Source organism: Salmo salar, chromosome 03 (assembly GCF_965601325.2).
Source record: "Salmo salar chromosome 03, fSalSal1, whole genome shotgun sequence".
Taxonomy (NCBI): Eukaryota; Metazoa; Chordata; class Actinopteri; order Salmoniformes; family Salmonidae; genus Salmo; species Salmo salar.
The window spans coordinates 31421716-31446149 of record NC_138293.1 but is presented as its reverse complement, the minus strand read 5'-3'; the positions used below and the strand labels follow the sequence as shown (position 1 = coordinate 31446149).

At 41.2% G+C, this 24434-nt stretch overlaps 1 protein-coding gene across 1 annotated transcript in view; it reads right to left on the bottom strand.

Moving 5' to 3' along the window:
* Positions 1–1926: 1926 nt before the first annotated feature.
* LOC106599720 (tensin-3) overlaps positions 1927–24434 on the bottom strand; it is a 77696-nt gene continuing 55188 nt past the window's right edge. The window contains exons 17-26 of the mRNA XM_014191019.3: positions 16250–16391; positions 14205–14773; positions 12271–12357; positions 11948–12079; positions 8663–8755; positions 8351–8428; positions 7857–7937; positions 7204–7372; positions 4728–4796; positions 1927–4599 (exon numbers count right to left, since the gene is read on the bottom strand). Of these exons, the coding sequence (XP_014046494.3) occupies positions 4425–4599; positions 4728–4796; positions 7204–7372; positions 7857–7937; positions 8351–8428; positions 8663–8755; positions 11948–12079; positions 12271–12357; positions 14205–14773; positions 16250–16391 (1595 nt within the window). The 3' untranslated portion in view covers positions 1927–4424. The remainder of the gene's footprint in view (positions 4600–4727; positions 4797–7203; positions 7373–7856; positions 7938–8350; positions 8429–8662; positions 8756–11947; positions 12080–12270; positions 12358–14204; positions 14774–16249; positions 16392–24434) is intronic.

The following is a 24434-nucleotide window of genomic DNA, read 5'->3' as shown; positions in this document are numbered from 1 at the left end:
GCGGTTAGTTCAGCGCTGATGCTCTTTTATGTAACCTTTATGGAACACAATATGGTCTATACATGGCATGTAGGTTTCTCACTTATGGGTGGCACAAATTGGGATATAGGGGAGGGGAATGTGTATATGCAAATTAAATACTGTAGTATTTACTAAATTTAAAAAAAAATGTTTTTGCGGACTGTGGCGTTTTGGGAGATAATACTGTAGTATTTACTATCGTATTCTACAGGATAATACAACATTATATAGTAAGTACTACACACGATAAAGGGATACTACAGTGTGTAGTATAGTATTATAAAGTATACTACAATTTAATACAGAACTCTATAGTAAGTACTGTAGTATTCTATAGTAAACTGTAGTATTTTTTTAAATGTGGGTCATCAGTAGGGATTGGGTTTGTGTTTAGGGTCAGAAAGTAGTTTCAGAATAGTGGTGGTAGTTGAGGAATTCCTGGTCAGTATCCAGTGTACTCTGAAAAGTTATTTTCAATAAATCATTTTTCTTGGACAGTTTTTCCTAGAAGTTATTATGATACATGTTATTATTATTTTTGTACAAGAGACTACAGTATCTAATGAATGTATGTTGAATGCATTTAACCCAATATATTATGGACAACATGCTCAATACATTCTAGGAGGTCTCTCTCTCTTTCTCTCTCTCTCTCGCTCTCCAGTTTATTCTGAGACTTTACTGTCGTTATGCTGCATGTTATCCTGTACAAGAGACTATTGGATCTAATGAATTGTGACGCATTGAACCCTGTGATGGAAAGGTATGGACAACATGCTCAATACAACATCTCTCTCTCTCTGTGTATGTTTGTCTGTTAAATGAAACTTGTCTGATACTTGTCTGAAATATTGCAATTTCATAATCGCTTCTCGTAAAATGTATTGCTTCTCTGTACTTTCCCCAAATTCCCTTTTCTCTGTGGGCCAGGGAAAAATGGGACAGCTACACCTGGGCCCACACTTGCATTCTTCCCTCCCTGGGAATTCTTCACTTTCACCATCTGTCCAAGGACAATAGGGGGGAGGGAGTTCCTTCTCCTCCTCTCCTCCACTCTCCTCACACTGCAATTTGTGCCTCAGTCTCACCACCGGACCAGCCAAAGAAAGACCTGTCCAGACCTGCACCAACCAGAGAGAGCAGAGGAACATGTCCTGATTTCTCCAAGTGTTACATGACATGTTCCTGGATTGTCTTTAAGGTCCATCAACCAATAGACTGCGTTGTGACATCATCAACATTTGCACGATCTGCTGTCATAGTCATGCCAATCCAGGACCGGTACAGTTCACAAGACGATCCAGGACCGGCACAATGCACCAGACGATCCAGGACTGACACAGTGCACCAGACGATCCAGGACCGACACAGTGCACCAGACGATCCAGTACCGACACGGTGCACCAGACGATCCAGGACCGACACGGTGCACCAGACGATCCAGGACCGGCACAGTGCATAGAACAGTCCATGACTGACACAGTGCAGTGAGTGCACAAGACAATCCAGGATCGATCCAGTGCACAGATCATCTTCTAATCAATCATTCTTTTAATATTGATTTTGTGCAAGTGTGTGTGCATTCTACTGCTGTCATCTGCTCTCCTAATCTGTCACCTGTTTGATGTGAAGGTTAGCCGACTTGCTAGCCGACTTGTACTTCACCTTCCAATGCTGGTGTAGAAAATGTGTCCAGACAATGTGGTGCACATCACCTAGAGCAAGCACAACAACAACCATAAAGCTAGGTCACAAAGGATCTTACACACATGGATGTGTGTGTTACTAGCACCCTCTTCTGGTTTCCTGGCTGAAAAATAGACCATAAATGGTGCATACTGTCAAACTCAACAAATCTCCATCATATTCTCTCTCGAAAAAATAATAATAAGTGGACCAATGACATAATTTTGCCCTTTTGTTTATTCACATTCAACATTGAAAATTCCATTTCTCATATACAAATGAACTTTTTATGTCACTTGCTGCAAATCAATATGAAACATAAAAAAATATAATTATTTTTTCAAATGTGAGATAGTAAAGGTATTATGAGGTACAGACTGTAAATAATATTAGTACATCATGAGCAAAATGGAGAAAAAAATACAACTAAAATGTACACAATGAATGTATAGTATATCAACAAAGTGTATTGGAATTAGGTGGTCCCTGCCCTGATTATTTGACATTAATAAATGTGACCATTAAAAAGTTCATCTAGACAAAAATATGATTAAAAATCTGCACTTCGTTGAGCCCGCTCGATGCATTGGGTGGGCAGTGTTGACACTTTTGCACTTTTCCGTCGAGTTCAATCAAGCCCCAATGATCGCCTATTGTTCCAACACAATATTTCTTTCATAATTCCAAATGAAATATATAACACAAATGTCCTCTACTGAGTATAAAAACATTAAGGACTCCTGCTCCTTCCATGGACATAGACTGACCAGGTGAAAGCTGATGTCACTTGTTAAATCCACTTCAATCCGTGTAGATGAAGGGGAGGAGACAGTTTAAAGAAGGATTTTTTATGCCTTGAGACAATTGAGACATGGATTGTGTATCTGTGCCATTCAGAGGTTGAATGGGAAAGACAAAATATTTAAGTGCCTTTGAACGGGCTGTGGAAGTAGGTGCCAGGCGCACCAGTTTGTGTCAAGAACTGCAACGCTGCTGGGTTCATCACGCTCCACAGTTTCCTGTGTGTATCAAGAATGGTCCACCACCCAAAGGACATCCAGCCAACTTGACACAACTGTGGGAAGCATTGGAGTCAACATGGGCCAGTATCCCTATGGAATGCTTTCGACACCTTGTAGAGTCCATGCCCCAAAGAACTCAGGCTGTTCTGATGACTAAAGGGGGTGCAACTACATTTTAATATTAATCAATACTAATGTTTGGTACACTCAGTGTACTGTATATATTTTAACACTGAGACATTTCAATATATAGTTAGTGCCAATAATATACCACCAAAAAGTCAATTTAAACACTTACTTGAGACTAGCCAAAAGGAAAAACAAACAGTAATTTATCAATTTTAAAACAATCTTCCAGACAAAGCAGTACTGAACGAAGTAGTACATGGGTTCAAAGTACATGTAATTAACAAATGATATAAAGAAATCATAGAATATATTAGGGTTTACATATATAATATTTTTCTATGGTCTGATTCATTCCAACGCTCCCCTTCCAGATCTTCACATTTTTGTGAGTTATTGTTTTGATAGTGGTTTTAATTCGCATACATATCCAGAGTTGAGCAATATCAAAATTCAAGATAAATGATTGGGATGGTGAAACATCAGTTTAGGGAAAATATTTAGATTTTTTTTTTGTTCTAACATAAAGTCAATAGATATAACTTTTCAAATAGTATATGATGCATTTACAAAAATAAAGTTTTTTGATAACATAAGGAGAAGTTATGATTTACAGTATTTTTCAGTACCATTTTTAATAGCTTGAATAATGCTTTATATAGTTTATTTATTTTTGGTTAAATATTCAACATGACAAACCCTTACATGCCAGGCTTCTATGCTTCCCTATAGTATACTATTACAACACACAGAGCATGTTGAGAATAGGAATATGTAACTAACTTGTAAAGAGTTGGGATACATAAAACTGTAAACCCTTTTGAGACAGAAATGCAAACATCTGTATTAGTTCTACAACGATACATAAAAATGAAATACACATCTTATAACGTAGCTGTTGTATATTCTCTTTTTCCTTCCAGACAAACCCTTAATAATCATCTTAAGGAAAGAGTCTGTTAGAAAATGAAGTCAAAGGAGTTTTGAGTTTTCATTCGACTCAATGAAAGATCTCATTGAGTCTCCTGTCCTGCTGATGGTCCACAGTTCCCTCTGTGTTGTAAGCAGGAGATGACTTGGATAGGTTGGGGAGTTGTAACTTGTAAGTCTTTTCATGCTTGTTATCAATTGTATAAAGGAGAGCCACACACTCTAGGAGCTCAGATGCAAAAATATTTATGTCCAACGTTTCGACAGACAAGTGATGGAGTGCTGCCCTGATGAAGACAGCTTGTCTGTCGAAACATTGGACATAAATATTTTTGCATCTGAGCTCCTAGAGTGTGTGGCTCTCCTTTATTTTTGAAGTGTTCTACTCCGCTAGCCAGCACCTCGCCTAAATAGGTGTGGGTTTCTTTTGCCTCTAGATTATTCTGTCATCAATTGTATCCCATTCTTAGGTAGTGTAACCATAGAAATAGTATCTCGCAAAACCCATTCTAGTTCTGTGGATGGAACTCTGTTCCACTGCCTGTCCAAGTCCTGGCTCATAACCTTCAGGTTGAGGGTTGTACGGTTTTAAGTTTTAGAAACAGCCCCACTAGCCAATTAGCTAGCAGCGTTGCAGGGCTACTTGGTCTTCTGGAAGCCAATCATCACCTTGGAGACGAAGTTGACGATGGCGCTGGCGGGCTGCTCGGGGTCATGCTCGGCGAACAGGTGGCACACGTTGTCCTGCCCGCTGCCCGTCTTCCTCGCCACAAAGCCAAAGATCTTTGCTGAAGTGCAGCCATCTTTTTTCCACCTAAGAATGGATGGGGAAAAGAACACAGAAATAACAAACAAGGCATCATACAGACAGTGTAAGCTGATTACATTTTCACCACAGTACCTTTATTTCAAATGATGTTAATTCTGGCATATTTTACTCACTTCCGATCTTGAGGGTCCAATGCACAGAAGATGACAGTGTTCACTGCATAATGCCTTCTGAAGAACAACCTGGTAAGAGGAGAAGAGAACCTGGGTAAAAGAGAAATACATAGTACAACTGTGTATATATGCAGTACCAGTCAAAAGTTTGGACACCTACTCATTCAAGGATTTTTCTTTATTTTCTACATTGTAGAATAATAGTGAAGACATGAACACTATGAAATAACACACATGGAATCATGTAGTGACCAAAATAGCGTTGAATCAAAATATATTTATATTTGAGATTCTTCAAAGTAGCCACCCTTTGCCTCGATGACAGTTTTGCACACTCTCGGCGTTCTCTCACCAGCTTCATGAGGTAGTCAGCTGGAATGCATTTCAATTAACAGGTGTGCATTGTTAAAAGTTAATTTGTGGAATTTCTTTCCTTCTTAATGTGTTTGATACAATCAGTTGTGTTGTGACAAGGTAGGGGTGGTACAGAACATAGCCCTATTTGGTAAAAGACCAAGACCATTAAATGGCAAGAACAGCTTAAGGTAAGGATAAGTTCATTACAGTTACCAGCCTCAGAAATTGCAGCCCAAATAAATGCTTCACAGAGTTCAAGTAACAGACACATCTCAACATCACTGTTCAAAGGAGACTGTGTGAATCAGGCCTTCATGGTCAAATTGCTGCAAAGAAACCACTACTAAAGGACACCAATAATAAGAAGAGACTTGCTTGGGCCAAGAAACACGAGCAATAGATATTAGATCGGTGGAAATCTGTCTTTAAGTCTAATGAGTCCAAATTTGAGATTTTTGGTTCCAACCGCCGTGTCTTTGTGAGACACAGAGTAGGTGAATGGATGATCATGAAGCATGGAGGAGGTGGTGTGATGGTGTGGGGGTGTTTTGCTGGTGACACTGTCAGTGATTTATTTAGCATTCAAGGCACTCTTAACCAGCATGGCTACCACAGCATTCTGCAGGAATACACCATCCCATCTGGTTTGTGCTTAGTGAGACTATCATTTGTTTTTCAACAGGACAATGACCCAACACACCTCCAGGCTGTATAAGGACTATTTGACCAAGAAGGCGAGTGATGGAGTGCTGCATCAGATGACCTGGCCTCCACAATCACCCAACCTCAACCCAATTGAGATGGTTTGGGATGAGTTGGACCACAGAGTGAAGGAAAAGCAGCCAACAAGTGCTTAGTATACGTGGGGACTCCTTCAAGACTGTTGGAAAAGCATTCCAGGTGAAGCTGGTTGAGAGAATGCTAAGAGTGTGCAAAGCTGAATTTGTTTTTATTATAGATCCCCATTACTGGGGTCCAGCAAGATTAAGTCAGTTTATACAATTTTAAAAACATAACAATATATTCACAGGCGCCTACTACACATATATATATAATACAAAATCCATGTGTACGTGTGTGTGTGTGTGTGTATGTTATCGTGTGTGTGTGTGTGTGTATGTGTGTATGCATATGTCTGTGCCTATGTTTGTGTTGCTTCACACTCCCTGCTGTTCCATAAGGTGTTTGTTTTATCTGTTTTTTAAATCTAATTTTACTGTTGCATGAGTTACTTGTAGACATGGCTGTATTTAGTACTGTGCGCCTTCCATAGTCTGTTCTGGACTTGGGGACTGTGAAGAGACCTCTTGTGGCATGTGTTGTGGGGTATGCATGTGTGTCAGACAGCTCGGATCATTCAACATGTCAATATCTCTCATAAATAAAAGTAGTGATGAAATCAATCTCTCCTCCACTTGGGGCCAGGAGAGATTGACATGCATATTATTAATATTAGCTCTCTGTGAACATCCAAGGGCCAGCTGTGCTGCCCAGTTCTGAACCAATTGCAATTTTCCTAAGTTATTTTTTTGTGGCACCTGACCACACGACTGAAGTAGTCCAGGTGCAACAAAACTAGGGCCTGTAGGACCTGCCTTGTTGATAGTGCTGTCAAGAAGGTAGAGCAGCGCCTTATCATGTACAGTCTTCTCCCCATCTTAGCTACTGTTGTATCAATATGTTTTGACTATGACAGTTTACAATCCAGGGTAACTCCAAGCAGTTTAGTCACCTCAACTTCCTCAATTTCCACATGATTTATTACAATATTTAGTTCAGGTTTAGGGTTTAGTGAATGATTTGTCATCAAGGCAAAGGGTGGCTACTTTGAAGAATCTCAAATCTCAAACATAAAATATATTTGATTTGTAGAAAATAGTACAATAAAGAAAAACCCTTGACTGAGTTGGTGTGTCCAAACTTTTGACTGGTAATGTATATATTTATATTAGCTATACAAGCATTACTAATGTGACCATGTAGGTGTGCCTCACTGTCTGTCTGTCTGTCTGTCTGTCTGTCTGTCTGTCTGTCTGTCTGTCTGTCTGTCTGTCTGTCTGTCTGTCTGTCTGTCTGTCTGTCTGTCTGTCTGTCTGTCTGTGTATTCCCCATGACTCACTTCCTCTGGTTGTCGGTGAGGGTGATTCCCTGTGAGGAGACTTTCAAGTGGACCACGGTGGAGGTGGGCAGGGGGTCTGAGCCCAATGTTACACTGGTGGCCTTCTGCACAGCCTGGTACCCTGTCAGAGACTCCATCTCCACTGAGCCCAGGAACCACACATTACATGCTGCAGAGAAACACACGTTACACACAGATACAAACACACACTACACAATGAACACAGACTGGAACCACACATTACACACTGCAAGGACACAGGAGAGAGGCGCTAACACAACATGTTATATACACAATCCCTTAGGAACAGAAGTTGTTGTTGAGGCTTACCCAATACTTATTTAGCCTTTAATATACTCCCCAATGATTAGCCTAATAGTCATACACCTGTTTAATCATGTGCTTAAATATGTGGTTAGTAAAGGGATTTAAAGGGGTACTTTGGGATTTTGGCAATGAGGCCCTTTATCTACTTCCCCAGTCATATGAACTTGTGGATACCATTTCTATCTCTCTGTGTCTAGTCTGAAGGAAGCTACAGGTCGTTTTCAAGCGGCACACAGAGACATAAAAATGGTATCCACAAATTAATCTGACTGAAGTAGATAAAGGACCACATTGCCAAAATCCCGAAGTGTCCCTTTAAGCCCTACCTGCTCCTTGTTTAAGGAGCTCAGCAGCAGAGTTGGAGACAGATTGTGTAGCAGTATTCTCCACCACGTCTTCAAGAGGATCTACCAACATAGAAAAAAAAGTATTTTTTGTATATGACGTAAAAGTAAGATGTTTGAAATGAAGAATGGGAGGCAGTGACATAACTGAATTAAAATAAATCTGATTAAACTCTCCCTTCCTCTCTCTATCGACCCTCTGTCACTGATGACATTGGTTTATGGCTACCACGTAAAGGCAATTCATCTAAGTTGACATGAGTTGCATGCACAGGCTTATAAATCACATCATATAATTCGAAACTGCCCTGCAATTTCCAGCCCTGCCACATTTAGTTACACAGAGAGGAGAGAGACTAGTGTTCATTAAATTGATTTGGCAGAGGACACAGTTATGTTTTATAAAACTAAACCATGTTTACCTTGTTACTGTAACACAATGTTGTGTATAAGGACGTAGAGATTTGGCACCTTACCTCTGTCAGGTATGATGAGTTTGCAGGGCAGAGCCATGGGAGTAATGGAGTGCTGACATACCAACGCAGTTAAACTACCTGTAAAACAAAAACAACTGTAACCATCATATTACTTCAAAGAGGATTTCATATTAGCTATGAACATCATCGTAAGAGCTGAAGCAGACTTGCAATCACTATCCAGTAGAGGGCACACAGGAACGTTCTGCTTTTTTTTTATCAGTACAGAGAGTAACCAGCAGGGGTCACCATTGTGTTATCACTATCCTCAAAAGGGTATGATAAAACATGTGCTACAGTAGACACACTCACCAAAGTAGGGCTCATTGGGACAGCCCTTCAACCGAACTCCTTTCTGTGTACACTCAATCAGGAAGTGACGGACCAGCTCATTGGACAGATCACCTTCAATCATAGAGTGAGCGAGAGATAACATTATTATACACAAGAATGCTATAAATGCTCATACATGCCTATAACACGTTATAACGCATTATACCTGTTGACTGTAAGTTAAGAGTTAGCGGATTCTCAGTTATCTTACCCCTGTTAACTCCTAACCTGAATTCTAAGAGTTACATACATCTTATCCAATCAGAGCTGAGATTAGCGCTATTATGATTTAACAGTGTTTCTGAGGGGCGTGACGAGTGTGTATCTGAGGAATGTCCTCCCATAGAAAAGCCTTCTCCTGGAGCTGGCTTGGGTTTCAACCTCTTAAGAAGTCACAATGCTCGGAAAGGGACTGTGTCATGATGTCCCTACAGGTGCCAGCCTGCTGTGAGTGAGGGGGCTGCCGACCCCGTGTGGAAGAGAAAGGGAGGAGTTAGGGCTTAGTGGGCTGTGCTCTGGGCTGGGCATAGGGACACCAGTGTCTTACAGGAATCCTACCCATTTTTTTTCCATCAGCACCCCTTTTATTTCTTTCCCCAAATAAATAATGATTGTGGACTATGGGGGAGGAGGAGTGGTTGGAGCACGCCCCCATCCACATCGACGGGGTGGCAGTGGAGCAGGTAGACAGCTTCAAGTTCCTCGGTGTCCAAATCACTAAAGACTTAGAATGGTCAATCTTTGCAGTCTCTATGCACAATCACAGGGCTCTACACACTCACACACACTGTCACTCCAACACAAACCCTCACTCCATTTTTTGCTCACTCACACATACATTTATACGGACTCTACACACCCGCACACCTACTGAATTACAAGCTGCTGCTACTCTGTTTATCTTATATCCTGTTGCCTAGTCACCTTACCCCATACATATTTACCTCCATCCCTGCACATTGTAAATATTTGATATATTTCCTGTATATATTATGATTACTTACTCAATTGTGTATTTCGTATTTCCTATTCTTATTTCTAGTGTGTTTTTTTCTCAGGACCTCAGACTGGAGCGAAGGTTCACCTTCCAAATGGACAACGACCCTAAGCACACAGCCAAGACAACGCAGGAGTGGCTTCGGGACAAGTCTCTGAATTTCTTTGAGTGGCCCAGCCAGAACCCGGACTTGAACCCGATCGAACATCTCTGGAGCGACCTGAAAATAGCTGTGCAGCGACGCTCCCCATCCAACCTGACAGAGAGCAATGGGAGAAACTCCCCAAATACAGGTGTGCCAAGCTTGTAGTGTCATACCCAGGAAGAGTCAAGGCTGTAATCGCTGCCAAAGGTGCTTCAACAAAGTACTGAGTAAAGGGTCTGAATACTTATGTAAATATGATATTTCAGTTTTTGCTTTGTCATTATGGGGTATTGTGTGTAGATTGATGAGAAGAAAAAAAAACGATTTAATCAATTTTAGAATAAGGCTGTAATTTAACAAAATGTGGAAAAAGTCAAGGGGTCTGAATTCTTTCCGATTGCACTGTATACACATACGTAGCTTACATTCTCAAGTTTTTTTCCTTCCTTTCTTTTTTCTCGTGTTTAGTTTTTAGTTATACTATTTTGATATCGAATACTGCACTGTTGGGAAGGGCTTGCAAGTTAAGCCTGTACTTGTGTATGTGAGAAACATAACTTGAAATGTATAACAAGGAATGCCATGAACAAAGCAATATATTGCTTGCCAGGTCATTTCTAAATTGAATTGAGGCAGTATTTCACGGTGCTTAATAAAACAATCTGTACTGAACATCACACAAAGTTACATTACTGTATGTAGGGCAAAAAAGTACCCCTGGAGAAAGGCCTGAAATCTGTGCAGGTTTATAAAGCCTGCTTATTCTATTGTTTGTTTTAAAGCACTAGCTGCCACATCTAAAACTACTTAACAAAGAGCACGGCTGTTTGGTTCTATCACGATGCTGCCCAGAAGAGAGACCCAAAGCTAGGAGCTTTTGAATAAACAGAGAGGGGACTATCATGTTCCCTCCATGGAGGTGAATTCAGAGAGTTGTAACAGTAGAGGGCTTTTATAGCTGTTTGGTTCCCAGGATGCTGCAACTCAGTCAGCCAATTCCATGATACCCCTGTTCTAATGGGGCCCTCTGGAACATGGAAAGGTTCTGGAAATGTGTGGAACCTGCCCGTATGTACAGATCTAGGACCAGCTTATCCTCCAACAATTCTAACCATGACCATGGATGAACACAAAATTGACCCTAGATAAGCATACACTCCCCTATGTATTTATTTGGACAGTGAAGCTAAAACTTTGAATTTGGCTCTATACTTCAGCATTTTGGATTTAAGATAAAATATTTTATATGAGGCAACAGTGTCATCTTTTAATCAAGGGTATTTTCATACATATCTGTTTTACCACACTTTATGTATCTAAGTATTTGGACAAATTCACTTATAGTGTATTACATTTAGTCAAAAGATTAGCATTTGGTCCCATATTCCTCGCAAGCATAAATATCATACCCACCCCAAAAATGCTAATCTCCCCTCTATTGGTAATGGTGAGAGCTTAGCATGTTTTGGGGGCATGATCTTTGTGCATCTGTAACTTTCTGTAACATTATTCATGATTCATTCATGATTATGTGTAATCATGGTAGCATCCACATTCATATAGAAGTGTTCAGAAACATATATTCTTATTTACAATAAAAGTTACTCCAAAATGGCACAATACATTATTTACCATTTATTTCTATTGGACACAACATAATCCGAAACACAAGCAAAACAAACTGCAAATGCATCCAACAAGTTTGTAGAGTCAAAAGCTTGATATTGTAGGCTTGGAAAATGGGAATAAATACTAAACTTTTGACTTCTTTAATACACTATAAGTGAATTTGGCCAAATACTAAAGACACCTTAAAATGGGGGGACTAGGTACATAAAGTGCTTTCATTCCTAAACGGTAAAACAGATATGTATGAAAATACCCTCAAATAAAAGGCGACATTCTGTACTGTCATCTCATATAAAACATTTGATTTCAAATCCAAAATGCTGGAGTATAGAGCCAAATTTAAAGTTGTAGCTTCACTGTCCAAATAAATACATAGAGGAGTGTAGCCTATATGGGCTTCATCAATCATCATCCTACTCCTATGTCCCACATCAAACAGGAACCGGTCTGAACCTAAAGCTCTGCCCCCTTATCTCTCTCAGCCAATGCCTACCTTTCTTGCTCTGCTGCAGGACTGAGGGAGGGGGTGTGGCCACCTTCATGGCCAGCCCATAGGCTCCTTTGAAGGAGTGGCTGTCCCGTACTATGAAAAATCCGGGCTCCGTGTCCTTCAGGACTGAGATAGCTGAGAGGAGGAGGAAAGAAGGAGGAAAGGAGAAGAGAAGGACACAGGAAGACATTTTAGTGACGGTGTCACAGAGGAGTGTGGAAACTGTCAAAATCTCCCAACACTGTCAAAATGTTGAAGAGCATTATGTAAATTTGGCAGACAAAATACTCCTGGGAGACAAGACACATATTTCCTAATGTTTTTACCTTGGTCCCTGGAGATATCAGGCTTGTACCAGAATTTCAATGTGTCTTGCACAAAGTTTACAGTCACATGCTTGCTGGCTAGGACATCTGGAAATACAGTATCACAAACACACCAGATGTTAGCCAATGCACAAAGACCTCAGGCATTCAATCACTGTAACCAAGTTCAAAAGACATCCATATGTGGCAAATCCGAATTGACCCAGAAAACTCACAGGGCAGTACCTAAAGGATACAGTACATACAGTGTCAGGAAGACGTATGTGAACCCTTTGGAATTACCTGGATTTCTGCATACATTTTTCATCAAATTTGACCTGATCTTGATCTAAGTCACAACAATGGACAAACACAGTGTGCTTAAACTAATAACACACAAAGTATTGTATGTTTCTTGTCCATATTGAATACATAATTTAAACATTCACAGTGTATTTTTGAAAAATATGCGAACCCCTAGGCTTATCTTTTCCAAAAGATAATTGGAGTCAGTCAGCTAACCTGGAGTCCGATCAATGAGATGAGATTGGAGATGTTGGTTAGAGATGCCCTGCCCTATAAAAAAACTCACAAAATTTGAGTTTGCTATTCACTAGAAGCATTGCCTGATGTGAACCATGCCTCGAACAAAAGATCTCAGAAGACCTAAGATTAGAATTGTTGACTTGCATAAAGCTGGAAAGGGTTACAAAAGTATCTTTAAAAGCCTTGATGTTCATCAGTTCACAGTTAGACAAATTGTCTATAAATGGAGAAAGTTCAGCACTGTTGCTACTCTCCCTAGGAGTGGCCGTCCTGCAAAGATGACTGCAAGAGTACAGCACAGAATGCTCAATGAGGTTAAGAAGAATCTTAGAGTGTCAGCTAAAGACTTACGGAAATCTCTGTAACATGCTAACATCTCTGTTGACGGGACTACGATACGTAAAACACTAAACAAGAATGGTGTTCATGGGAGGACAACAAAAAAAACATTGCTGCACGTCTGAAGTTCGCAAAAGAGCACCTGGATGTTTCACAGTGATACTGGCAAAATATTCTGCGGACAGATTAAACTAAAGTTCATTGGTTTGGAAGGAACACAACACTATGTGTGGAGAGAAAAAGGCACAGCACACCAACATCAAAACCTCATCCCAACTGTCAAGTATCGTGGAGGGAGCGTCATGGTTTGGGACTGCTTTGCTGCCTCAGGGCCTGGACAGCTTGCTATCATGAACAGAAAAATGAATTCCAAAGTTTATCAAGACATTTTTCATGAGAATGTAAGGCTATCTGTCCGCCATTTGAAGCTCAACAGCAGTTGGGTGATGCAACAGGACAACGACCAAAAACACAGAAGTAAATCAACAACAGAACTGCTTCAACAGAAGAAAATATGCCTTCTGGAGTGGCACAGTCAAAGTCCTGACCTCAACCCGATTGAGATGCTGTGGCATGACCTCAAGAGAGCGGTTCACACCAGACATCCCAAGAATATTGCTGAACTTAAACAGTTTTGTAAAGAGGAATGGTCCAAAATTCCTCCTGAACGTTGTGCAGGTCTGATCCGCAACTACATAAAACGTTTGGTTGAGGTTATTGCTGGCAAAGGAGGGTCAAACAGTTATTAAATCCAAGGGTTCACATACCTTTTCCACCCTGCACTGTGAATGTTTATACGGTGTGTTCAATAAAGACATGAAAACGTAAAATTGTTTGCGTGTTATTAGTTTAAGCAGACTGTGTTTGTCTATTGTTGTGACTTAGATGAAGATCACATCAAATTTTATGACCAATTTATGCAGAAATCCAGGCAATTCCAAAGGGTTCACATACTTTTTCTTGCCACTGTAGAACAGAACTGATTACCTTCTTTACAGTATTGTACCAACCCAAGCCATTGGCTCAGATAAGAAGTGATTGGCTATTATCTGTGTAAGTAAGAGGGTTACCTGGCAGAGGTGAAGCGGTGCCCGGCATCTGTGTAGAGGCTGAGAGGTCAGGCAGGATGTTGGGAAATGGGATACTGAGGGAGCTTCCGCTATGTGGGCTGGAGAATCCGCTAGGGGCTGGGGAGGCTGTGCCCAAGGAGTGCTCCCCGTCCGACTCCCTCCTCTTCTCAGGCAGCAGTGGAGGCAAGGCCCCCTGGGCCTGGATCTGCTGCAGCTGCGGCAGGTGCTGGGTCCGGATGGTGCCCAGCCCATCCATGGAACCCATAATGGACAGGCCCCTCTCCATGCCTCCGTTCCCCAGTAGAGGAAAGGCAGAGGGTGGGCAGTCGGCTGCGCCATAGCCCCCCAGGCCTAAGTTGTCTTTCTCATCGAAGCTGTGCGTAAGGCTGTGGGTGAGGCCATAGTGTGCCATGTGGCTCTGCTGGCTGCCCCGGGGGGAGCTGTGGGCGTTGGGCACAGGGTGAGGGTGGGGTTGGGGGTGCATGGGAGGGGAGTGGTGGCCATAGTCCAAGGACATGGAGTGGGGCAGGAGGGCTCTGTCCTCTGGCCAGGGCTGACCCATGGAGGGGCTTGAAAGAGGAGGTAGAACACAAAAATTAGAAGATCATCAAAAACACCTCTCTAATGAAACTGTATGACCATTATGTATTTTCAGAACATGTAGCCTATAAGCATAATTAGCATCTGCTAAAATGTAAAACGTACATGTACAGTACCAGTCATATTTTTACTATGTTCTTCATTGTAGAATAATAGTGAAGACATCAAAACTATGAAATAACATATATGGAATTATGTACTAACCAAAAAAGTGTTAAACAATTTGAGATTCTTCAAAGTAGCCACTCTTTGCCTTGATGAAAGTTTTTCACACTCTTGGCATTCTCTCAACCAGCTTCATGGGGTAGTCACGTGGAATGGATTTCAATTAACAGGTGTGCATTGTTAAAAGTTAATTTGTGGAAGTTAATTTGTTCATTCTTAATGTGTTTGAGCCAATCAGTTGTGTTGTGAAAAGGTAGGGGTGGTATACAGAAGATACAGCCCTATTTGGTAAAAGACTAAGTCCATATTATGGCAAGAACAGCTCAAATAAGCAAAGAGAAATGACAGTCCATCATTACTTAAAGACATGAAGGTCAGTCAATCAGGAACATTTCATGAACTTTGAAAGTTTCTTTAAGTGCAGTCGCAAAAACCATCAAGCGCTATGATGAAACTAACTCTCATGAGGACCGCCACAGGAAAGGAATACCCAGAGTTACCTCTGCTGCAGAGGATAAGTTCATTAGAGCTACCAGCCTCAGAAATTGCATCCCAAATAAATGCTTCACAGAGTTCAAGTAACAGACACATCTCAACATCAACTGTTCAGAGGAGACTGCGTGAATTAGGCCTTCATGGTCCAATTGTGGTAAAGTAACCACTACTAAAGGACATCAATAAGAAGAAGAGACTAGCTTGGGCCAAGAAACACGAGCAATGGACATTAGACCAGTGGAAATCTGTCCTTGGTCTGATGAGTCCAAATTTGAGATTTCCTTTTCCAACCGCCGTGTCTTTGTGAGACGCAGAGTTGGCGAACGGATGACTATCACAATCACAATCCCCCGACCTCAACCCAATTGAGATGGTTTAGAATGAGGTGGACCGCAGAGTGAAGGAAAGCATCCAACAAATGCTCAGCATATGTGGGAACTCCTTCAAGACTGTTGGAAAAGCATTCCTCGTGAAGCTGGTTGAGAGAATGCCAAGAGTGTGCAAAGCTGTCATCAAGGCAAAGGGTGGCTACTTTGAAGAATCTAAAACATAAAATATATTTTGATTTGATTAATACTTTTTTCTTCACTACATGATTCCATATGTGTTATTTCATAGTTTTGATGTCTTAACTATTATTATACAATGTGAAAAATAGTACAAATAAATTAAAACCCTTGAATGAGTAGGTGTGTCCAAACTTTTGACTGGTACTGTACATTTTGAATAAACATGAGCTGGGCCTCTAATAATTGTGCGAAAGGGTTGTATTTGATTGGCTGTACCTGTCTGTCCGTTGTGGCATCCCACTAATGAACGCCGAGCGAGAGTAACCAAAGGACCTATGGCAGCTGGGGGAAGAGTCTGGCAGGCACTCTTCTGCCGACTGGGGAACATGACCAATCATCTCTAAGTAACCTCTGGGCTCTGTGGGGGTGTGAGAGGGCATATATATTACAAATTACACATATAGGATATTACATTCAAGGACTAGGGATAGAATGCACTAAACCTGTCTGTTGACAGACCCTCCAAAATAAATCACATTTCATCCAGTTTCTCCAAAACATCTGGATATTACATGAACAGAAAAAGAGCAGAAATCTGTTAACCATAACTTTACGAATTTCAGTCACATAAAAGTGCTGTCCCCCCACGTGAGACATATTAGAGTACATCCAATAGTGAAGAGAGCAGTCAGCAGTGGAGTTAAACGATTCTCCAGTCAGTCTGCTGGTGGTTCAACAGTACAGCAGCAATCCATCGCTCTGTTCAGTACGGAGCCGATTACTCTGCCTAGCAGAGCCCCCCGACATAATTGAATAAATCTTTTATCACTGATATGGAGGCACTGACAGGTGCCTGCCCCCAAAACCTGAAACCACATGTTTCCAGTCCACATATTCCACACAGCTTAGTGACTGACGGATGTTTCCATGGGTTACCAGTTATCTCTATGGGAATGTGGAGGGCAAGGCAGACAAGGAGACGAGAGAGAGGGGGACTGGTATCTTTTTGTCCCTCGCCCCTTCTATTGACACTAGTACTTTCACTGAGAAAATGTTAAAAAAATGGTGGGCCACCAGATTTCTCGACCCGCTGTAACCATGGCACGGCTGAATGCGGTGATTCTATATGCAGTGCGTGCTTGGGTAAAGTGGGCACAGTGGGGGAACAGATCAGTCTGGGGATGCTGTGACTCTCACAACCCCTCTGACACAGATCACTATGTCACTATGACAACAGTCACTGTGTGTGAGTATAACCCCAGACATCATCACTGCCATTCCTCACCAATGACCCACAGTCACGACGGGACGGCACAACTCTGCCAACTACTCAACTGAATTTGGAACAAAAACCCTATTAATGACTGTTTTCAGAGGAAGGGAACCACAGAAGGTATTTATGGCATGTCTGATTATGTCTCTACACTCTAAACTATTGTTTAAAGGGGCAAAAGCGAATTCCCTGCCCCTGTTTCGGTAAAAAGCTCAGAGATGGGGCTGAAGAAATGTAACCACTCTCAAATTCATAGACAGAGCTATGGATGCAAGGACTGACCATCCATGATGTCAAAGTTATAGTTTTAACCATGTTTTGAGGCTGTACAGTGTTTGTTTACATTTACTTTGTTTACAAATGGAGTAAAACAAGCTCATATTTTGGGTTCTGATGGAGTACGAAAGTTGAACTATTAATGCTCATGAGGCAATTATTAGTTATATTCTCCAATAATTAATCAGTATATACAAGTAATTTAAAAGTCCAATAATGGATCCAGCATCTGCAGATTGTGCCTTTAAGATAAATGCCAGTACATAATAAATCTCTACATCAGCAAACAATTCACTTTCATTGCAGCCACATAAAAACAGCATGATCACTTTGCTCGTTGTATATATCATTCCTTCGAACAACTATCTATATGCTCTCCTCCTCTCACCTTTTCCCTTCTCTTGTGGACTTCAGTACACAAAACATCAGCCGTTGATGTCAAATTGTGATTGAGAGACTGATGAAGTGTGTGCAGCCTGCTTTCCATTGTGAGAGCATGGGCTCTCAAAAAAATAAAATCTGGTTGTTTTTTCTTTGGATTTTCTCCTACCATATCAATTGTGTTATAGTCTCATAGATTATTTTAACATTTCTACAAATTTCAATATGTTTTCTATCCAATGCTACCAATTATATGCATATCCTGGCTTCTGGGCCTGTGTAACAGGCAGTTTACTTTGGGCACGTCAGTCAGGAGGAAATTGAGAAAAAAGGACCCCAGCCTGAAAATCGCTCAACACAGAATAGTGCACACTTTCTTGGAAATCGTTTGGAGAAAAAATCATTTCTATACTTTCTATTTTATTCAGCCTTTTATTCAGCCTTGTTTAATTGTATTCTTCATACTATAAAATATTACAAATAACACCACGGAATTCTAAGCAAATCTGGTTTGTTAAAACCTGTTATGGCTTGATCCCGTTAGCGGGATCGATATGACGACAGCCAGTGAAAGTGCAGGGCGGCAAATTCAAAATAACAAAACTCTCATAACTAAAATTTCTCAAACATACAAGTATTATACACCATTTTAAAGATAAGATTCTACTTAATCCAACCACAGTATGCGATTTCAAAAAGGCTTTACATTAGATTATGTTAGGACAGCGCCTGAACAAAAAAAACCCTACACAGCCATTTTCCAAGCAAGGAGAGGCGTCACAAAAAACAGAAATACAGCTAAAATTAATCACTAACCTTTCATGATCTTCATCAGATGACACTCCCAGGACTCAATGTTACAAAATACATGTATGTTTTGTTCGATAAAGTTCATATTTATATCCATAAACCGCATTTTACATTGGCGCATGATGTTCAGAAAATGTATTCCCACCAAAACCTCCGGTGAAAGAGCACAACGATTTACAAAAATACTCATCATAAACGTTGATCAAATTTACAATAGTTATTGATAGAATTGTAGATACACTTCTCCTTAATGCAACCGCTGTGTCAGATTTTAAAATAGCTTTATGGCGAAAGCACATTTTTCAATATTCTGAGTACAGAGCTCAGCCATCAAAGCAAGCTATACAGTTACCCGCCAAGTTCTGGAGTCAACTAAACTCAGAATTAGTATTATAAATCTTCACTTACCTTTGCTGATCTTCATCGGAATGCACTCCCAGGACTCCCACTCCACAAGAAATGTTCTTTTTGTTCGAAAAACTCCATATTTATGTCCAAATACCTCCGTTTTGTTCGCGCGTTCAGATCACTAATCCAAAGGCATAACGCGTGAGCGTAAAACCAGAGACAAAAGTCAAATAGTTCCATTACCGTCTGTAGAAACATGTCAAATGATGTTTACAATCAATCCTTAGGGTCTTTTTAACATAAATCTTAGATAATATTCCAACCAGACAATAGCGTATTCATTACAGAGGAAAAAGAAGGGGTGGCACACCTTCGTGTGCGCGAGGTAAACAACTCACTGGTCCCAGGCAGTCCACTGATTGACTGAGCTCCTATTCTCTGCCCAGTAACAGTAGAAGCATGAAACAAGTTTCTCAAGGCTGTTGACAGTCAATGGAAACCTTAGGAAGTGCAAGATGACACCACAGACACTGTAGTTTGAATAAGGATTAGATAGAAAAACTACAAGTCACTTTCTTGTTGGATTTCTTCTCAGGTTTTTGCCTGTCATATGAGTTCTGTTATACTCACAGACATCATTCAAACAGTTTTAGAAACCTCAGAGTGTTTTCTATCCAAATATACTAATAATATGCATATCTTCGTTTCTGGGAGTGAGTAGCAGGCAGTTTACTCTGGGCACGTCAGTCATCCAAGCTACTCAATACTGCCACCATCCATAAGAAGATAAATTAATTTGTGTAGCCCACAGCCATATGGCCAAGCTATATCAAGGCCTAACATAAGGACAACTCAGAGTATGCTGTTCTGTTCTTCTGAAATAGACTACATTTTCTTCATATCATGTTTCTTTAGACCTTATGTGATGGGGTAGGCTCTATTAAATTGATTTATTAGACTTTTTAAAATGTAGATGTTCCAAAGGTCTGCATCAGTGGCTTATTATAGGCTATGTGTAGAAGCCAGGATATGCTAAATGTGTTTGTTAATTAACGGTAAAGTACCATGAGACCGACAGTTATTTGCTTGACCGTCAACGGCTGTGACCGCCACAGTCCTAATTTATGTCAACTTCTGAAGGACGTCCTCCAACCTATCAGAGCTCTTGCAGCGTGAAGTGACGTATTATCCACCCAATCAAAGGATCATAGAATGAATCTAGTACTGAAAGCATATGCTACAGCTATCACTGCCATGCATAAAATGTGGTGAGTGGTTTACTCAAAGAGAAAAATACAATAGTTGAACAGTTTTGAACAATTTAATTTCTTCCAAAAGCAAGGAGAGGCAAGAGAGAGATATTTGCTTGTATTTTTTTTTAACTTTCACTAAGCTAGCAAATGCAGCTAGCTAGTTTTGCCTACTCAAACAGAGAGGGATGCTATGTTAGCTAGCTGGCTATGGATATCCAACACCGGAACTATGCCAAGTCAAGGTAAGCTTTTGGTTTTATAAATGTATTATAAATTCTTCAGTAGTGCAAACACACAATTTCATCAGCTGTCGGGTAGCTGGTCTCAGACGATCCCGCAGGTGAAGACGCCGAATGTGGACGTCCTGGTCTGGCATGGTTAGACGTGGTCTGCGGTTGTGAGGTCAATTTGATATACTTCCAAATTCTTTAAAACAATGTGGGAGGTGGCCTATGGTAGAGAAATGAACATTACATTCTCTGGCAACAGCTCTGGTGGACATTCCTGCAGTCAGCATGCCAATTGCACTCTCCCTCGAAACTTGAGAGTCGGGACATCTGTGGCATTGTGTTGCCACATTTTAGAGTGACCTTTTATTGTACCCAGCACATTTTAAAAAAATGTAACATTTTATTTAACCTTTATTTAACTAGGCAAGTCAGTTAAGAACAAATACTTATTTACAATGATAGCCTACCCTGGCCAAACCTGGACGACGATGGGCCAATTGAGTGCCGCCCCATGGGACTCCCAATCACGGACAGCTGATGAAACATGGGACCAACACTTTGCATGTTGCATTTATATTTTTGTTCAGTGTATTATATTCAGCCCAAGGGCACAATGGCCACTTTGGCCACAAAAGGCATATCTTTTTTAGAAGACATTACGGTGGGGAAATTCGAGGCCTGGTGAGAATATTATCAACTGACTTAATTTCTGCAAAAACATTCAGAAACCTTCTCAGGGAAGCTCATCTGCGCGCTCGTCGTCTTCACCAGGGTCTTAACCCGACTGCAGTTCAGCATTGTAACAAACTTCAGTGGGCAAATGCTCACCTTCGATGGCTACAGGCATGTTGGAGAAGTATGTTCTTCACGGATAAATCCCAGTTTCAACTGTACTGGGTAGATGGCAGACAGCGTGTATGGCGTCGTGTTGGCAAGCGGTTTGCTGATGTCAACATTGTGAACAGAGTGCCCCATGGTGGCACTCTGGTGGCAGTGGGGTTATGGTATGAGCTATGGACCATGAACACAATTGCATTTTATCGATGGAAATTTGAATGCACAGAGATAACATGACAAAATCCTGAGGCCCATTGTCGTGCCATTCAGCCGGAGCCATCACCTCATGCATTATTATTTTCTCCCCAAATTCATGATATCCAATTGGTAGTTAAAGTCTTGTCCCATCGCTGCAACTCCTATACAGACTCAGGAGAGGCGAAGGTCAAGAGCCACGCGTCCTCCGAAACATGACTCTGCCAAGCCTCACTTCTTCTTGACACACTGCTCGCTTAACCCGGAAGCCAGCCGCATCAATGTGTCGGAGGAAACACCGTCCAACTGGCGTCCGTGTCAGTGTGCATGCGCCAGGCCTGCCACAGGAGTCGCTAGAGCGCGATGGGAAAAGGACATCCCGGCCGGCAAAACCCTCCCCTAACCCGGACGACTCTGGGCCAATTGTGCGCCGCCTCATGGGTCTTCCGGTCACGGCCAGCTGCGACACAGCCCTGGATCGAACCCGGATCTGTATTGACGCCTCTAGCACTGTGATGCAGTGCCTTAGATCGCTGTGCCACTCGGGAGGCCCGTCATCACCTCATGTTTCAGCATAATAATAATAATAATAATAATTATAATAATAATGTCTCAAGGATCTGTACACAATTCCTGGATGCTGAAAATGTCCCAGTTCTTCCATGGCCTGCATACTCACCAGACATGTCACCCATTGAGCATTTTTGGGATGCTCTGCATCGACAAGAGCGTGTTCCAGTTCCAGCCAATATCCAGAAATGTTGCACAGCCATTGAAGCGAGTGGTACAACATTCTACAGTTCACAATCAACAGCCTGATCAACTCTATGTGAAGGAGATGTATCTCGCTGTATAAGGCAAATGGTTCTCACTCTAAATACTGACTGGTTATCTGATCAACGCTCCTACCTTTTCCTAAGGTATCTGTGACCAACAGATGCATTTCTGTATTCCTAGTCCTGTGAAATCCATAGATTCAGGCCTAATTATTTTATTTCAATTGACTGATTTCCTTTTATGAACTGTTACTCAGTAAAATCGTAGAGATTATTACACGTTTATATTTGCGTTTATATTTTTGTTCGGTGTAATTATAATTCCCTTCTCCCAGCTACCGTGCTCCTCTCACTCACATGGCTCTCTCAGATATCTCAATTCTTATTAGCCAATGCCCATCACTTGATCTCTGGTCCTTCTCACCGCTAAGAAGTAGGCTACAAGTAATGACAGATACATCGGGGACGCAAATGCGCTCGTCCCTCTTATCGAATTCCGAGGCGCATATTGATTTTAGAACTGTCCGCATGTAGCCTACTTTTTGTCAGCCAACAAAATGAGTAGGCCTAACTAACAGCAAAAACACTAGCCTATGTCAATCAACTATCCCACATAGTACATTGACCTTTTCTATTGGTTAACTTGTCCTTCTGTGCAAGAAATAAATATTCCAAACATTCTTCGGGACAGTTGTGGGATGCAATAGACCCCAAATTAATGCTACTACTAGCATCAAAAAAAGGTTTTAAAGCAATGAGGCTGATGCAACAGATCAGAGCGTTTAGCTTAAAATGTTGATAAACTATTAGGCTATATCTTCACGTAATAAACGCAGCAATGCGCACACGGCAGTATGCTCAACGCGCAAATGTTCCAAAACGCAATCAATTAGCTGGAAAACACTGTTCTCAAAAGTGACCGCAAATGTGATTATGCATGTAATACTTTATTTTAAAGTTGCATTGTTATGGTGAAAATCCTCTTCCCCAAACTTGAAACTCAAGCGTCGCCTATGTATGACTGTTGGGCTCTACACCAGTTGTAAAGCGGATTAATGTGCTTCATTCACTGAGGAGGATGGTCCTCCCCTTTCTCCTCTGAGGAGCCTCCACTGATACAGATGAAGGATCTTAATTTGAGCAACCTTATACAGGAAAACTTTTCTGCAATGCAGGACATTTTAAACTTGTATTATACTTTAGGTTTAAAAAGGCTTCTGAAGTTTGTAATTTCCACAAATGTCAGACTTGAAATGTATCAACCCCTACAAAAATGTCCATTCATTATAATCAACATAATAATTCACAATTCCTGTTGCTGCAGAATTATTTTCCTGCTGAAGCAGACTGGTTCACATTAAGATCCTACATCTGTATAACTGGGTGTGTTCCACCACTGAAAAACATCTAAAACCACAGCAAAACTTCTACGGACAAACAAAAAATGGAACTGTTTCAGAACCTGAAGGCTTTGACACAATGTGCTATAAAAGACTAACTTTTCAGGACTGAAACCACACAGACGTTCTCCAAACCAACCATGGGAGGAGAGAGTCTGGTATTGAACCCCCAGGGAAGGGAGGCAGTCCGTGGCTTTGTTTAGTGCACTGCCTCCAACCAACACAATGTTCTCAACTACAGGTCAGGGATCATACATTTGTTATGGAATGTGACCAGCAATGGTGCATTACCACAAGGAAAACAATTGCATCAAGACAAATAACTAGATATAAACACATAAACATCATGTACAGCTTACAGGGCTATGGTCGATTACATTCCGAGAGAAGTTCTCATGATGGAGACAGTCTCGGAGGAGGAGTCTAAAGCAGTTGATAAACAATGAACAAACCCAAAGGTTCTCATCCCTGTTCATACCCTTGTACTGTCTGTCACTGGGTCCCTCTCTGTCTCCTAGAGCTTCTTCTCTCTCTCACTCACTCACTCACTCACTCACTCACTCACTCACTCACTCACTCACTCACTCACTCACTCACTCACTCACTCACTCTCTTTCTCTGTCACCTATACTCTCTGTTGTTAATTAAGTGAGAGATTAAGTAAAGAGGGAGAGGGGGATGA